Genomic DNA, 16,652 nt, shown 5'->3' on the forward strand with positions numbered 1-16,652 from the left:
GTTTTGTTTTTTTTTGTTTTACTTTATTTTAAAAGATTTTTATTTATTTATTTGACAGAGAGACAGAGAGCACAAGTAGGCAGAGTGGCAGGCAGAGGGAGAAGGAGAAGCAGGTGCTGCATCAAGCAGGGAGCCTGATGCAAGACTTGATCCCAGGAGCCCGGGATGATGACCTGAGCCAAAGGGAGTCGCTTAACCTACTGGGCCACCCAGGCGCCCCATCTCCCAGTGTGTGTTTGTTTTTTTTTTTTAAAGATTTATTTATTTGACAGAGAGAAATCACAAGTAGACAGAGAGGCAGCCAGAGAGAGAGAGGGAGAGGGAAGCAGGCTCCCTGCTGAGCAGAGAGCCCAATGCGGGACTCGATCCCAGGACCCTGAGATCATGACCTGAGCCGAAGGCAGCGGCTTAATCCACTGAGCCACCCAGGCGCCCCTCTCACAATGTTTTATTGTGAGCCTGCATAGCCTAGCATTTGGCCAAATACCTACAGCAATGCCTATGGTGATTTCTACAAAGCTTCTTTTTCTCCAGTAGATTGAAATCCCAGCTGCCCTGCAATCTGATCAGTCCCTCCCAGATCAGCTCCATTGCTTTCCTCTGCTTAAGCTCTACTTCCCTACAGGGAGGTCCTGAAAATGACCCAGGTGGAAAGAAGGTACAGTCCAGGCTCACTGCGTGTTTCTCTTCTCTCAGCCATCATGTTCCAACCAGTGGAGCATAGGACAGCAGATAGCCTTGATAAACTTATTCGAAGAATGACGCCAGCTTCTGGGTCTCAGCACCTCGCCTCAAAAAAAAAAAAAAAAAAAAAAAAAAAAAAAAAAAAAAGCCAGAATTGACATATGGAGACAAACATGATTGAGTTTGCTTAAATATAAGGCCAATCTTTCTTTGTCTTGTGTGATCTTGACACTTGAAGAATGCGGGTAAAATATTTTGTAGGATGTCCTTGTCCCAATTCATTTTTTCCCTGCTATTTTCTCATCATTACACAGGGGTTATGGGGTTTTGAGGAAGAATACTATGAACGTGAAATGCTTTCTCATTGTATCACTTCCAGGGATACCTGACAGCAATGTGTCTTAGAACTGGTGATGTTAACTCATCTTTTGGTTAAGGTGGGGTCTGTCAGATTTTTCTACTGCAAAGTTACTGTTTTTCACTTTTTTTACTCTTGTCTTTTGATGCAAGTGACTGAGCCCAGCTTAGATTCAAGAGGAGGAGAATTAAGCTCCAACTCTTTTGGGTGTGTGTGTGTGTGTGTGTGTGTGTGGAATCAAGTATTTAATAAAAATTTGGGGGACACCTTGATGGCTCAGTCAGTTAAGTGGCTGCCCTCAACTCAGGTCATGATCCCAGGGTCCTGGAATCAAGCCCCATATCAGGCTCCTGGCTTGATGGGGAGCCTGCTTCTCCCTCTCCCTCTGCCTGCCTGCCTGCCACTACCCCCGCTTGTGCTCACTCACTCATTATCCCTCTCTCTGTGTCAAATAAATAAATAAAAATCTTTTAAAAAAATTTTGGAGTGATACTTTATGGCCTTGCAACTATCCTGTTCACCTTAAAGTTTTGCCCACTAATATTTGCATTTAGTGGATCAGGTCCGCAGCAGTTATTACTATGGTATTTTAACAGTAATTTTCTATTTCCCTCATTCCTTCTATAATTATTATTATTTGGAATTCTTATGCATGGAGTTGTCCAGTAGCCAGCATTTATTTATTCAATCATATCACTGATTTATATAAGTGTGGCATCACAGATATTTCATTTTGGGGACTATAAACCAATACTATCATTATTTTTTTGTTGCTCAAGCTGGGCCAGCTTTGGCCATTGGGAGCTTTCAGGATGGCTCTTCTATCCTTAAGACATGTTCCTTTTTTTTTTCTTTCTGGTACTTCCTTACTCTGTGGGACTATAGGAGGCTCCAGTCCCATCCTGTACTTCCCTACCCTGGCCTTATGACCAGCCATTTCTCCAGGGATCCCTGGTTCCTTTTACTGGATAATGTCATGTAGAAACCAAGATCTGGGTACTAAAGATGCTCATTGTTTTTAGAAGAGCAGCTTCTAGCCCTTCTCTGTGGACAAAGCACGAAACTGTCAGAGGAAACCAAGATGTGGCTGCTAAGTGCAATGCGGTAGGGAGCTGCTAAGATGGTCCCTCAGTGGTCCCGACCTACTGATATTCATGGTCTTTTGTAATCCCCTCCCCTGGAGTAACTTGATTCTAACCAAGAAAATGCCTTGCCTTTGAGGAGATGTCACTTCCTGTGATTACATTACAAGAGACTGCAACTTCCATTTTGCTAGTTGACTCTCTTGCAGGTTTGACAAAGCAAACCACCATGCGTGAGCGCCTCATGGAAGGAAAGGAACACATGTGAAGGACTGGGAGCTCCCCAGCTGATAACCAACGAGGAACAGGGCCCTCAGTTCAGCAGGCTACAGAGCTGAGACCTGCTCAAACTCATGGGAGCTCAGACCAGATCCTTCCTTAGTCCCGCTTTCCAGAGGAGTCCTGAATCCTGCCCAATACCTTCCTTGGTAGTATCCTCGGGAAAGCCACTGGAATAGAAGACCCAGCTAAGCCAGCCTAGATTCGTGACCCACAAAATCTGGGAGAATGTGAACGTGTGTTGTTTTTAGTCACTGAGATTGTGGTAATTTGCTACACAGGAAGAGATAACAGAGTTTCCTTACTTGGATCCTAGAACAGAAAAAAAAAAAAATTCTTGGAAAAATCAGTCAAATCCAAATAAAGCCTGAAAGTTGAGTTCCTGGTACTGTGCCAATGTTATTTTCTTAGCATTGATAAATATGCCATGGTTCTGTAGGATATTCACATAAGAGGATGCTGGTTGATGGGTCCAGGAACGTCAATGCTTTCGCAGCTCTTCCGTTAAGTAAGCTCAACTTCCTTCAGAATACAAACTTGGAGAAAAACATTTCTGGGCGTTATGTGTTATGTTCACAAAATGAAAAAGAGAACACAGCAGATTCGAGGAGGAGGAAGTCCAGAAAAGGTTATCAGGGACACATCAGTCTGGTGCCAGAGGCTCGGCAACCAGGCCTTAATGGTCAGTGTGACAAGCCAGAAAGGACTAGGAAGGGTGGCGGTCACAATCTGCTAGGGGAGATGCAAGGCCAGGCCTGATGCCCATCCTGGGAGCCAGAGTCTGGTGGAGGAGTTCCAAAAATAATATTTTTTCCCCAACTTTCAAGAAGAGTATTTGTGTTTGTTTACCTCCATTTAAACCGCCCCCCCAATGTCAACATTTGTCCCTAAACGGAACTGCTTGCCTGTCCCTCCACCCTTATGGTTTTTGTTTGTGCCCTTTGGACCATCTGGCAGACCTCTACCGCCTGCCAGGAGTTATCCTCATACGCTTCCTGATCGGTTTCCAAAAGTGAGCCTGCAAGAAAATCTTTGCTGCCTCTGCCCTCAGTGATGACATGCTTCACAGCAGATCTCTCGCTCTCCTAACTTTACCATTTAGCTCTTCGTCCATCTACTAGCTATGTATCTTCAGGGAGTTAGTTAAACTCTAGTTCTCAGCTTCTTCCAACATGGAATGGGTCTGAGAAGTGGCACTTTCTTCATAATTAGTCCTTGGATTAAACAATTAGGGGAAACATAACAGGAGGGTGCCTGGCAGGTAGTTAAGGACTGACTGCTTTTGCTCGCAGGTTATTTTCCTCCAACCCCTCTAAGTTCTTTAGTCCATCCCACATAAATGTTTCTTCCAAGAACCTTCTTCCTCCTGGCCAGCCCCAACCGTGCTCACTGTACAGTCAAAAGCAAGGATAGGAGACCCTCTGCCAAAGTTAAAAGCGCATCAAACACGCCTAGCATTTATTATTTTAATCACAAACCTACAGACCCCTTAGTACACCCTCCTTGGGGCTTGACCCCAAGGATCTGAAGCTGACAACCTTGGGTGTATGTGGTAGGAAGGGTGGGCATGGGCAGGGAGTGTCTCACAGCTCTGAAATGGGGAGGAGTCCTCCCAAATGGAGAACGGGGTGGATGGAGGCCGGAGATTGGAGGTGACCTAGCTTCTGAGAAATGGGGGTGGGGGTCAGTAAAAAAAATCAGATAAACAAAAGAGGTGTACATATGCTTTTGCAACCCTCCCTCCAAGCCTCTGCTTTGGTGGGATAGGCTTCCACTTTTCCCCGGGCTTGGGAACTCCCCAGAAAGGCCCCTTCCTTCATCCTGCTCCTCTATAGACTGCAAGAGTGCTGCGGTGCTGGTTCTGGGAACCTGGACTCCGTACCCTCTAATTCCCATCACCTCCCTAAACTGCCCTTCAAAGTAGGGGGCGGGACTCTACCCAAGGGTGAGGGTCTAGTTCTCCTGATCGAGGTCTGGAATGTCGCCCCACAAGATTTCAAGATCGGCCCTCTTCTCCAAGGGCAAGGTTGGCTCAGAGCCCTCCTGGGTTAGGTCCCATTGGTCCCAGGTTAAGGCTGGGGAGCCAAAGTACCACTCTCCCCCCTCCCTGCAGCGTGGAATGCTCTGATGGGATGTTGCTAAGGGACAAGGTCTGATCTCCACATGGCCTGATCTCACGGACTCCCCCATGTTTGAAATACCTGCGCTCTGCTGAGCCTATAGGGAAGGGGCGGGGCCTGGCTCCCGCACGGCCGGAAGGCCAGGACTGTGCTCCCAGGTGAAGGGCTCTCCTCACGTCTGTTCCTTGGCTGGACAGGGCAGGGCTGAGAGGAAAGGGCAGGGCTTAAACCCCCAGGGTGAGACCTCTATTATTTTGACTCCTCTTCCCTGCCCGGATTGACTAGACTAGTGGTTCCAAGAGAGGGGGTGGGCCAGTATCTTGCTATCTCCTTACCCCAGGAGACCTGGCTAGGAGAGTCCCTAAGCAAAGGTGGGCCTAGCTCATGCTGCCTCCTTCCCTCACCTGGGCAAGGGCGCATCCCACAGGGCGGGGCGAGGCTGCAATCTCCAGGGGAATGGCCCGAGGTTACCGCCTTCTCCATTGCTGAAACGCCTCACCGGCTGGTCTGGTGGGGAAGGGGGCGGGGCCTCACCTGACTCCTCCTCCTTGCCTGGTTGCAGGGGTGGGACCTCATCATGTCTGCTCTTCCCCCCAACACCTGGGCAGGGCAGTCTCACGGGAGGGTGGGGGGGAAAAGGTGGGGCCTCATCCTGAGGCATCCTCCTTTCCTGGGTGGGGATGTCCCAGGGGAGGGGTGAGGCCTGATCAGGACTCCTCCTCCATGCTGAAGCTGCTGCGGCGACTGCTGGCCTTGGAGACAGCGGGGGAGACCGACGAGAGCAGGGGGTCAGAGGCTGCCCGCAGTGGGGACAGGGCGCCCGACAGTCCCCCCGCCACCCCTTCCTCCTCCTCCTCCATCAGAATGTCCTCCAGCCCCAGGTGGAAGGGGTCCCCCAGATCCCCCAGGTGGTCGCTGGGAAAGTGCAGGTCCAGAAGGGCATCCGAGGGTGGCGCTGGGGGCTGCTGATGGGGGGCACTCTGGGCAGATCCCCCTGCTGCGTGAAATGCTGCTGTGCCTGGCCTGCCCTCCTCCTCAATGTCCAGCTGCTCTGGCTTGAGGCTGTCAGAGGCTGAAGTTGTGGCCAGGGAGAGCAGCCCCGGGGTGGGAGGTACCGGCAGACCGTGGATCTGTGCCTGCAATTCTAGCTCCTGCGAAAAGTAGGGGGGGGGCAGGATCAGATGGGGTTCATGGTTCCTCAGAGGCAGAGAAGTCTGATGGTGCCAAGGGCAGGCTGCTGCTCACGGGTTGTGTGACTTGAGGCAAGTTTTGCTTAACGTCGCTGGGCCTCAGAGTCCCACTCTGTAAAACGAGTGGAATAACGGTCCCTGCCTCACGGAAGCATACAGAGGGTTACCTTAGCAAATGGAGATAAGGCTCCTGTTGCCGTGCGCTGCACGAGACAAACACCATATACATTAGCCAGTATTCGTCGCTGTTCTAGGTAGGGTTATGATTGCTACTTGTCACTGTCGTGTGAGTTGGGGAAGCCTGGGGATCCCCCAAGTAGGCCAGGAAATCCCAGCCTGCTCTTCCTCTGCCTCTGCCTGTAGGGAGCCCCCGTCCCCTCTGCCACGGCCTCCTTGTCCCAAACCTGAATTCGGAGCTGCAGACTGCGGTTGGTCTGTTCCAGTGAACGTTGCCGGCTCTCCAGGTCTTTCGAGCGTTGCTGCTCCTTCTGCAACTTGCGGATGTAATCCACAGAGGCTTTCAGGATGGTGCCTTTGTTCCAGCGCATCTCCCTGTAGGGCCCGACGGGGAGGAAAGGAGGCAGTGTTGCGTAGGGGGGCTCTCGGGAGCTGATGGGGCAACTGCACCAGCACAGGCCTAGACCAGAAGTTCAGGGGTGGGGCATACCTCAAGGGTATGGAATGCCCTTCCCACTTGTTCTGGGGGAAGAACAGATTCATGCTCCTAGAACATGGAAAACCACTCCCACCTCAGGGCCTCCAGGCCATCAGTGCCCTCCGCCGAGAACACTCTTCGAAGCCCAGACACCAAGATGGCTCCTGCCTCACCGCCCATGTTTGCTTGTCAGTCCAGGCCTGCCCTGTGCCCACCCCTCCTCACCCTAAGTTGTAACCCTTGCCAACATTCCCCGATCTTCTATTCTTTTTCTTTTTTTTTTTTTTTTTTTTTTTTTTTAAAGATTTTATTTATTTTTTTGACAGACAGAAATCACAAGTAGGCAGAGAGGCAGGCAGAGAGAGAGGGGGAAGCAGGCTCCCCACTGAGCAGAGAGCCTGATGCGGGGCTCGATCCCAGGACCCTGGGATCATGACCTGAGCCGAAGGCAGAGGCTTTAACCCACTGAGCCACCCAGGCGCCCCTTCTATTCTTTTTCTAAAGTCATCTCTATGACCAACATGGGGCTTGAACTCACAAACCTGAGGTCAAGAGTCACACACTGGGGAGCCTGGGTGGCTCAGACGGCTAAGCGTTTGCCTTTGGCTCAGGTCACAATCTTTAGGTCCCTTGCATCGAGTCCCGCATCTGGCTCCCTGCTCAGCCGGGAGTCTGCTTCTCCCTCTCCCCCTGCTTGTGCTCTATCTCTCACTCTCTCTCAAATGAATAAATAAAATCTTTAAAAAAAAAAAAAAAAAGAGTCACACACTCTACTGAGCCAGCCAGGCACGCCCCCATTTTCTCTTTATTTTTCTCCACTACAATCCTTGTAACCTCCCAGATTTTATTTATCTTGTTTATGGTCTGTCTGCCTCCACTAAAGTATCAGTTCCAGGAGCTCAGGGATTTTTGTCTATTTTGTCCCTCTGATATCCTCAAGGCCTAGCACAGTCCCTGACACAAAGCAGCTCGATGCGTCCCTTGAATGAATAATTCGGAAGTACTAAATGAACCCAAAATGAGTGCCTATGTCAGATGGGGACCAGATGAGGCACACTGACTGCAATGTCATGCACTTAAAATTGTAGGTTAGGGGCTACAAGGGGCTATGCCCCTATGCAGGGTCCTGAAAGCTGGATGGACCCAGAGCAGAAATGCCAGGCGCTTCCCACCCAGGAACAGCTTTAGGGGAACAGGGCCCTCATCCCACCTTCTGCCAGCCCAAGGCCCTCCCCCCATCCTAGACTCACGGGTCACTGGACTTTGGGATGAGGGTACCCAGCTCCTTGATCCTGTCGTTAATGTTGAATCGCCGGCGACGCTCGACTTTGGGGGTGGGGTGGGGAGAAGAGTGGGAAAGCTGTCAACAGCCTGAGGAGGGAGGAGGAGCTGGGGATGGGGAGGCTGTTGCAGGGACAGGCCCCCCTCAAGGAAGGCCAGGGCAGGGAGTGAGGCAGGGCTGGAGAGCATGCTGGCAAGGGCACGGGAGCCCACTCACTTAGGTTGTGATTGTCTTTCTTCTGTCGTTCCTTCAAAAGGGCCTTGGCCTCCGTCTCTGGAAGAGAGGTGGGGGTGGCGGGTAGTCAGGACCTCTGGGCGTGGGAAAGACAGAGGGCAGCATGTACGGCTGCGGGGGTAGGAGATGGTGGGTGGAGACAGGGAAGTGACTTTTTTTTTTGAAGTGCCACTTTCATGACTTTTTTAAAAAGAGCCCTGGTGACTGGTCATTTGTTAAACCCAAGACAAGAGGAAATGGGGTGAAAGCTAGCCCATAGGCCATGTGGAAGGAGAGGGCAAACAGCCCCTTTCTGTCTGCTTAAGTCCCTTCCCCCAGCATCAGGCCCACCTGGTTGACAAAGGGCTCACCCCGGGGTCCAGAATGGGCGCCTGGGGCCAAGTCCCTGGCCCTTACCAGAGATCTCCCGTTTGATGTTGGGCAGCTCAGCCGGGCAGGAGTTGCTGACAGTGATGGCTGGTGTGGCCACGCCCTGACTACTGTACACATCAAGCAGATTCCCTGACACAGGCAGCTGGGGGCAGGGAGGGCAGAGAGACGACGGCTCGGAGCAGCCCCAGGCTTGGCCCCCTTCTCAGAACCTGGCCCCCACCCTTCCACACGCTCCACAGATGCCCTAACACAAAGACTGGCTGGCTCAACACAGGGACCCTTCCCTCTCGTTCAAGGGAACTTTGCAGGGCGACTCAGTGGGGAGGACAGGATCACGTGGACCCACCCAGCTTGGTCAGGGGACCAGAGTCTGCTGGACCCTTTCCTTGTGCCCCTGAGTGCCCCCAAATACCTCAGCAACCTAGGAGGCCCCTCTCCCCAACTCTGGGGTTGGCCCTGAGAAGTGCTGGAAAACCACTCCTCCTCAGGTCTTTCTCGGCTACGATGCAACCTTCCAGCCCGTCAGCCCCTCCTAGCACAATGTTCCAAGTCGGCATTCTTGGAACACTCCAGCTCAATCTTCTCATGGTAACATTCTATCCAAAATATGGCCTTTCAGAGAGTTCCAGCCCGATCTCTAGCCTTCTGCCGTGGCTGTTGTGTTCCACCACCTTATCATGTACATGGTCATGCACCGAGCTCCTGACTTCTGGTATCTTCCTACGCATTCCAATCTCTCAGGATTTCTTGTCCAACTATTCAACAAGCACTGCTCTTTTATGCCAGCCTTGATTTTTTTGTTCTCTTTCCTTCACCCTCTCCTGGATATACTCCAAGGTAACACACTAAACCCTGAATAATTAATCCCACCTCTTGATGAGTTATCATCTCTTGAAACCCCTGCTAGTCTGCTGGATCCACGTTAATATAAGGTCCCAGTCCCTAGCTGTGTCCAAATCAATAAAAAGTTCTGATAAGCTGGTGCCGTATTTATACACGCTTCTGTCCTTTTGGTGTGTTGGAAGGAAACAAAGCCACAGCCCCCTTGGTATGTCCCAAAGCAAGTTATAGGACTCCTGGAATGTTCCAGAACCAGAACTGTATAATTTATTGGCACATCCCTTGCTCCAGAGAGTTTTACCCACTCTCCACAAGGATCCAGCCTCTTGGCATGGTTCACTGAAAGAAATGTACTTTCCGATCACCCTGAGGTTCAACCATACCAGGTTTTTAAGACTTTTGATATGTTCCAATCGCTACATGGTCTGGCTATATCCCAATGACCTGAATCTCTTGCTACAAGAGTCCCATTCCTTGGTCCCTCCCACACTGCAGTTTGACTGCCTAGGTATGCCTGATTACCTCCCCAGAGTCCCTGCCCTTGTATCTCTCAGAATCCACCAGGACAACCTCTCCACACAGCCTAACACAAGGTACCAGGGCCCTAGTGTGCTCTCTTCTCATCCCCATGGCGTGCTTCACTATCTTCGTACAATCCAAAGTAAGGGTCTTATATACACAGCCAGCCTGGGTGTCGTGTCAGGGACAGAGGGATGCGACTAAGCCTCAGCCAGCCTCCCATCTCAGGGCCTCACCGTGCTGGGGAGCTGCAGCCCTGCAGTGCCTCCGGGCAGATAGCTGAGCATCTCATCATTGTAACTGGATTCCAGGCTGATGATCTCATCAATGACATCGTCAATCTGAGGGAAGAAGGGAATATGGACAAGGGTTAGAGGAAGCTGGACGACGGGGAGTGTGGTAAGGTTGTCTGCAGCTACTGACCTCCTTCTCTGAGCTGGACCCAATGGTGAGGAGCGCCATGGGGCTATTGGGGGCGCTGCCTGTGGGGCCGGCAGCATGGGCAGCCTCGGGCGCTGGGAGCGGCTGGGCGCTAGCAGCTCCCGGTGGTGGCGTGAGGGCCTGGGAAGCCAGCTTGGGGCCGAGTGTGGTGGACAGGTACTGTTTCACCTGCTGCCGGCGTGCCTGCTGGAGGTGGTAGCGCGTCGGGTTCTCTAGGTGGGTCTGCACCTGTTGGAAGGAAGCAAGGAGGGGTGGAAGGGGACAAGGTAGGATGGGCTGACTATGTGCCCCAGGCTGACCCTCAGAGGTCACCTGTTTCTAGGCTCAGGCCAGCAAACCCGGCCCAGAATCAGAAACCCCTCCTACCTCCCCCAATACTGGGAAGTCTTCCCCAGGGGCCCAAACTCTTTCTCAGAAATCCCTCAGTTTCTGGGGCACCCTGGCACAGGTCCCAAGACTCCCTCTCCAGTCTCTGACATCACCTAGGAGACGTAGAAGCCACATGTGGCTTCCCAAGTCACTCCAGTGGCCAAACTCTTAATGTATGACATACACAGGAAACTCTTCCTATGAATTTCTTCCTGGGGTTACTTCATAGGAGGCCCTAGGGCCCACTCGAGGCACTTACAACCTTCCAGGGCCCACCCAGACATCCTGTGCCTCCTAAGAACCCCTCATGGCTGCGCGAGAATGCCCTGGAACCCCTAAATATAACGGGACACTAACACAGCCTATTTGAACAGTAACTGGGACCTTCCTGAGAGCCCCTAGGACCTTGGCTGAAAAGCCACCACGACCACTCCTCAGTCACCAAGACCCCTCCCAGGTCCTCTGGATGTCACCTTACCTTGAGCACCTCCCTGGGCACCTGAGCAGGGGGAGGACGGCCCAGTGTGTGGCCCCCTGCAGAGACGCCCACAACTGAGATGGCAGGAGAGGCAGGGGCAGGGCTGGGGAAGGAAGAGGCTGCGGCCTGTTCCCGTCGCTCACGCCTCTCCTGCTCCTGGGCCTGGGCCCGCATGAGCTGCTGCCGCAGCAAGACCCGCGATGAAGAAGAGGACGACATGGCAGGGGTCCTGGAGCCCCCTGCAGAAGATGATGCAGAGAGTGGAGCTGGGGTGGCTTGCAGTGATATTGGGAGGCTGTGGAATGGGAAATATGGGGCCATAGGTAAGCTAAAAGTCTTGTCCTGAGCCTAAGTAGTCACCGTGGGAGGAAGCGGATACTGGAATTAGGCCTGTTTTCTGCCTTCAGGGGCCACAACGTGGAGGGGGACACCCAGGAAGCACACCTGCTCAGGGCTCTCTGGGTTCACAGTCTGACGGGGGAGATACTGGGACCAGGCCGAGTCCCAGCCCTTAGAGGTCACAGTCTGGTGGGGGAAAGGTTTAGCCTTCGATCCTTATGGTGAAGGCTGGATCTGGGCCTGTTCAAACACTGAGGAGAGATGCCATTGCTAGGCTGTGGGAGAGGGGGTCCATCCCATTTAAAGGAGAGCAGAAGGATGCCAAATGGGGGCCATGGCAGTAGGTTAGGGTATAGAGGGCTCTTAAAGCTCCGTTTGGGGCTGAGGATGCTCAGCTCCTGGTCATGGGCATCTGGCTACAGGGGTAAGTGCAGGGCCTTCCTCAGCCCCAGCCTGGGCCTCTAGACCCAGGAGCTAGGCAGTCTTGAAAATCTCAGAGATTTCACAATCCTCTCTTCCTGCCCCTCTTCCAGGTCCCCTCCCCTCTCTCAGAGCCCGGGCCGATGACTCAGCACATTTAGACTTCCAAGCTTGGGGAAAGAAGAGACCAGCAGGGGTTCCTCAAGGGCTGGGGGGGTGAGTTTGTTGAGTGGGGAAAGGGGTGAGCAGGGATTGTGGGTACAGCTCCGCCCACCTGGCGGCTGGGCACCCGCAGGCCAACCGAGGCTTCCAGCAATATTTGTGTATGAATGGGTGTTCGGGTTGGGAGGAGGGAGGCAGGGGAGGTCTGGTTCAAGCTAATGGAATCCCAGCGTGGCCACCTGCTTTCCTGTGTGACGTACACTTTCAGGCCCTTAATTTTACCATCTGGAAAATGCACTCTGCCGAAAGGGTTGTCCTGGCACTGAGGGCCTCTGCCTGTCAAGAGGGGATGGAGGGGCCTGAGGAATTGGGAGGGGAGTCAGGGGAGACAGACCTTGAGCGTAGGGGTAGGGGCTGGCTTTTGAGCTCGTAGAAGCTGTCCGGATCGAGGACGCTTTCTAATTCGATGTCAGCAACAATCCCAGATTCCGGAAGCAAAGAGTTGAGGCTGAGGGTGGAAGGGAGGGAAGGGTGATTGTCAGTGAGTATGTGGAGACCTCACTCCCCTCCAAGAGAGAAAGAAAGAGTGGGCAGTGGGAAGGAGAGAGACACACATCAGGGGAGAGGGGACCAGAGCGCAGGCCGCAGAAGAGGCTACTCCTTGGTTACCACCATCGGGAATTTCCAGGTTTTCCTCTCTCCCCACACCCCTCTTCCCTCCCCACTTGCTTTTGCTGTTACCCATAGTCCCTTAGGATTCAAAATAGTAACAGTGCCTGGATCCCAACTCCTCACTCTAACACAGTCACGTGTAATAACCTGGGTTGGAGGGAAAAGAGAAGCAAAGAATTTAGGAAGGACAATTCACTTTGCAGGAGTCCTGACCTCGCAGTCAGAGTTGTTCCAGCCCCCATACCTCTTCCTGGGGTCCTGGCAGCTGAATGTGAGCCCACATAGGTCTACACACTTCCAGCACTGTGGGGGCACCCTTCGGCACAACAGCCCATTGTAACAGAAACTGAATGCATCACAAAGAACTGGGGTCGATGATTCACAGGACGGAAGGATCCACCATTTTTGCAAATAAGTAACCCCCGCCCCAGCCCGAGTTCAGGGGAAGCCAATACACACCCCCAATACAAAACGGAAATATCAAGGGCTCCCCTCATTCCGGTAATTTGGATTTAAAAGAGGGAGCGCTGGGGTGGGTGATCCGCTTCCGCAAGCAAGCATTCTTTTCTTGGCGGGAGGAGCCTGTCCAGCGCTCTCCTGGATTTTTGTGACAGCGCGCGCGCGCGCGCGCGCACACACACAACCCTACCTCTAAAACCAATATCCACTGACACAAAATAAAAAGCTGTACACCCCTCCCTTTCAACTATTCCCACTACTGTGATGAGCCAGGTTGTTTCGAAGTCGTCAGAAAATGGGCAAGCACTGGGTGCAAAGGCTCTCTCTCACTCAGTCCTCCAGGCCAGGGGCAAGACCCTAGTGTGTAGGAAGCATTCACATGCACGTGAATGGATATGCATCCTGAATCGAGTCAAAGACTTAGAATCCTGAAACACTGTGGGTGACTTTGCTTAACAAGAACTCTCTCCCGCGGCTCCGAGGATCTGTTTTCTACCTTCCTTTCCTCACCCTCAGTTGGGGACCTAAAACCACCCAGGAAGTCGAGAAGAGGAAGCTTGGGGAGCTGCTGAGCTCAGCACAATCCCAGGAAGAAAGCAGGCAAAGCCCCATCCCTGCTCACACACCCATTGCACTGAAGTTTGAAGAGATGGGCACTGGGGTGGGCAGGGTGAGAACAGAGTGGGCTGGCGCTTACAAGCCTGCTGATCGAAGTGAGGATGTGAAGAGGCCACAGAGGACCCACCCAGGCAGGGATGGTGAACCTGGCCCTCATTCCAGCTCTAGGGACAGATTCGAGATGATTGATTTCCAGGGTCTGACTGTCTGACGGGCAGGGGGAGAAAAAGAATCCAGGCACGCGCAGAGGGTGAGCCAGGCTGGCTGAGAGGCTGGGATGGTTGGCAGCAGGAACGAGACCCTCCTCTGGGTTCCCAAGTAAGGTCTGAGGCCTTCTCCGAGCTAAGAAGTAGGACCATCTCTGTTGCCTCTGTCTGTCTCACTGTCTCTCATTCAAGCCCCTGTGGGGGTGTGGGAAGAGGGCTTTTCCACTATCCCTGACCATGATCTGACCCAGCTGGGTGGGTGGGCAGGGGTAATAAAGTGATTATTCTGGTCAAGCCTTGATGAATGTTGCTTCTCTTGCTCACGCACACACACACACAAAGCTGGTCCCACGTAGCATATCTGAGATACCCCCAAATCCCTCCAGATTCCTGTTATCCCCAAACATAGTCAAGCAACCGGCCACTGGGAATCATCCAGCTTCCAAGACAGCACTTCTGTCTTCCAGGACCCCTTCTCTGACACTGAGGGGAAAATTCCCTTCACATCAGTGCCTTGCCTACAGAGTACCCCCTCAAATTCATTCCCCTCACGCCTAACTCAAGGACCCCAAATTCAGCCCCAGTCCCCCAAGTTCAGTTGCCCCAGACCAGGCTCGGGACACAACAGAATCTTACCCCTCTAAACCCAGTCAAGTGCCCCCCAAATTAGAACCAGGCCTCCCTTAAGGCACTTCCATGACTTCTTTAAGCCTCAGTTCAAGCAGGCCACCAGCGGATTCCTTAGGTACCCTCCCAAGACCGGCGCCCCGACGTCCTCCAAGCCTAGGCCGAGGGCCTGCAATCCCAGGCCCGGGCTCCCGTTGTCCCCCCCAGAAACCCCAGTCGGCACTACCGGTCGCAGGCGGCCCCGCACCTGAGCAGCTGGGCCGAGTCGGCTGGCCTGCGCTCCTCCAACAGCACGAACACGGCTCGAGGGCCTTCCGCGCTGGCCTCTACGCCGTCCCGAGCTGGCTCGGCCGCATGAGACATGACGCCCGGCCCCGGGCGAGCCCTGCCAGGCCGGTCGGGCCCCGGCCCGGTCCCCCTAACAAAATAAGAGTCCCCCTCCCCCCGTTCGCCACCGCCTCCTCCGCTAAGCCATGGAGCGAGCTCTGCGCGGGCGGGCGGCGTCGGGACGATGGGATGGGCCGTGAGTCATCCCCCGCCCTGAACGGACCAACACCCCCCCCCAGCCTAACCCTGGACGACCGCCCTCCTCCCCCTCGTCCTCTTCCCCCTCCTCCCTGGGCTGGGGAAACTCCACAGGAAGTGACCGCACGGAGGATGGACGGCTCGCTGGCCCACCCCCTCTGAATGAGGCGGCCAATCATCGAGGGGTGGCTCGAGGGCCCGCCCTAAACTACGCCTCCGACACAGAGGGAAAACTCGATTCGGCCGGCCCTCATTCCGAGAAGGACGCTCTAGGCCACGCCCCCAGGAACAGTGGCCAATCAGCGAGACATACTTTGATTAAGCCACGCCCCCGAAAGCGAGCCCTCCGCAGGATTTTTTTAAGCCGCTTCTTGCGTCCTCTGCGCCTGCGCACCGGTGGCCTGTCTGCGCGCATAGGGTCTCCAGGCCACGCTTCTAGCAGCAGGACCGCGCCCCCTCTTGGCCGATATTTGTAACGACCGCTCCCTAGATCGCGAGGCAACCTCCATCCAGCCATGCCTCCTCAGCAGAAGCCTTAACTGGGAGGCCTAGGCAGCTAAGTTCCCCCGAGGTGCGAACCAGAAACCCCGCCCTTTCGGTACCCACAAACTAACCGCCCAGCTGGTCTTCCCGGGAGCATTCCGCCTACTCTGTGTCACCTAGAGCTATTGCTGTACTAGGTCGTTGTACTACATAGTGAGTGCTTAATAAATCCCTGACAGACGAATGAATGAGTGAAAGGATGGAAATCTGGTCTCTTCAGTGAATGACTTCGAGAATAATAAAGATCCGGGTTTGGATTTGAGCAAGGGACTGCCCCTCTCCGATCCTCAGCTTTCCTGGCCTGTCAGATGGGGGTCATAATTACCTGTCTGGCAGGATTGTTATGAGGATTAGAGATAAGTTATGAAAAGTGCTAGCAGGTTGTTTGGCATGCAATCGGCTCTCCAAAACTTGATTCACTCATTTGTGCACTGGCTGAACAAATATTTATTGAGCTAGTCTGTGTTCCAGATACAGACAAGCTAGCTCACACACAGCAAAGATGCCCCAGCCATACACGGTCAGCTCAAAGAACACCTGGACCCTTCCCTTCCCTTCCCCCTTCCCAACATCCCAAGACCCTACCCAGTTGTTGGACCTCAAATAACTTCACTGAGTTCTCATCCGTCTTGCGCGTTACTGTATTGGCCCAGGACGTTGGCTTAGTAAATACGCACCTCCCCACATGCTTGCACAACCCCAATCCCATTATCCACATAATAAAGATGACAATTAGGTCCCAAATTAGTCTTTTTTTTAAAAAAATATTTATTTATTTATTTCAGAGAGAGAAAGAGAAAGAGAGGGCACATGCGTGGGGCAGAGGGAGGCGGAGAGAGAGTCTCAGCTGGTCCTGGGGCTTGATCTCAGGAACCTGAGATAACGACCTGAGCCCAAACCAAGAGTCTGGTACTTAATTGACTGCGCCACCCAGGCCCACCCCCTCCATTAAACTTAAAAAAAAAAATCAACACATTACTAATAAAAATTCCAAAATGGAACTGGTAGACCTGTTGTTAAAGTTCTTATGGTGCCTTAAATATGTAAGAATATCTAATTTGAGGGGCTCCCGGGTGGCTCAGATGCTTAAACTTCTGCCTTCCACTCCAGTCATGATCCCAGCATACTGGTATGGAGTCTCAGCGGGGAGTCTGCTTCACCCTCTCCCCCTGCTCATG

The 16,652-nt window shown here is 53.1% G+C and overlaps 1 protein-coding gene across 1 annotated transcript; it reads right to left on the reverse strand.

The window, feature by feature from the left end:
- Positions 1-3,828: 3,828 nt before the first annotated feature.
- On the reverse strand, positions 3,829-14,986 carry TFE3 (transcription factor binding to IGHM enhancer 3). Its single transcript, XM_059157638.1, has 10 exons — positions 14,654-14,986; positions 12,219-12,332; positions 10,904-11,198; positions 10,039-10,284; positions 9,852-9,956; positions 8,281-8,398; positions 7,867-7,923; positions 7,619-7,694; positions 6,118-6,265; positions 3,829-5,674 (listed from the first exon to the last, which is right to left on the reverse strand). Exons 1-10 carry the CDS (start codon positions 14,767-14,769, stop codon positions 5,231-5,233), a joined length of 1,719 nt encoding a protein of 572 aa, XP_059013621.1. The 5' UTR covers positions 14,770-14,986; the 3' UTR covers positions 3,829-5,230.
- Between the last annotated feature and the right edge of the window lie 1,666 nt (positions 14,987-16,652).

Source organism: Mustela lutreola, chromosome X (assembly GCF_030435805.1).
Source record: "Mustela lutreola isolate mMusLut2 chromosome X, mMusLut2.pri, whole genome shotgun sequence".
Taxonomy (NCBI): Eukaryota; Metazoa; Chordata; class Mammalia; order Carnivora; family Mustelidae; genus Mustela; species Mustela lutreola.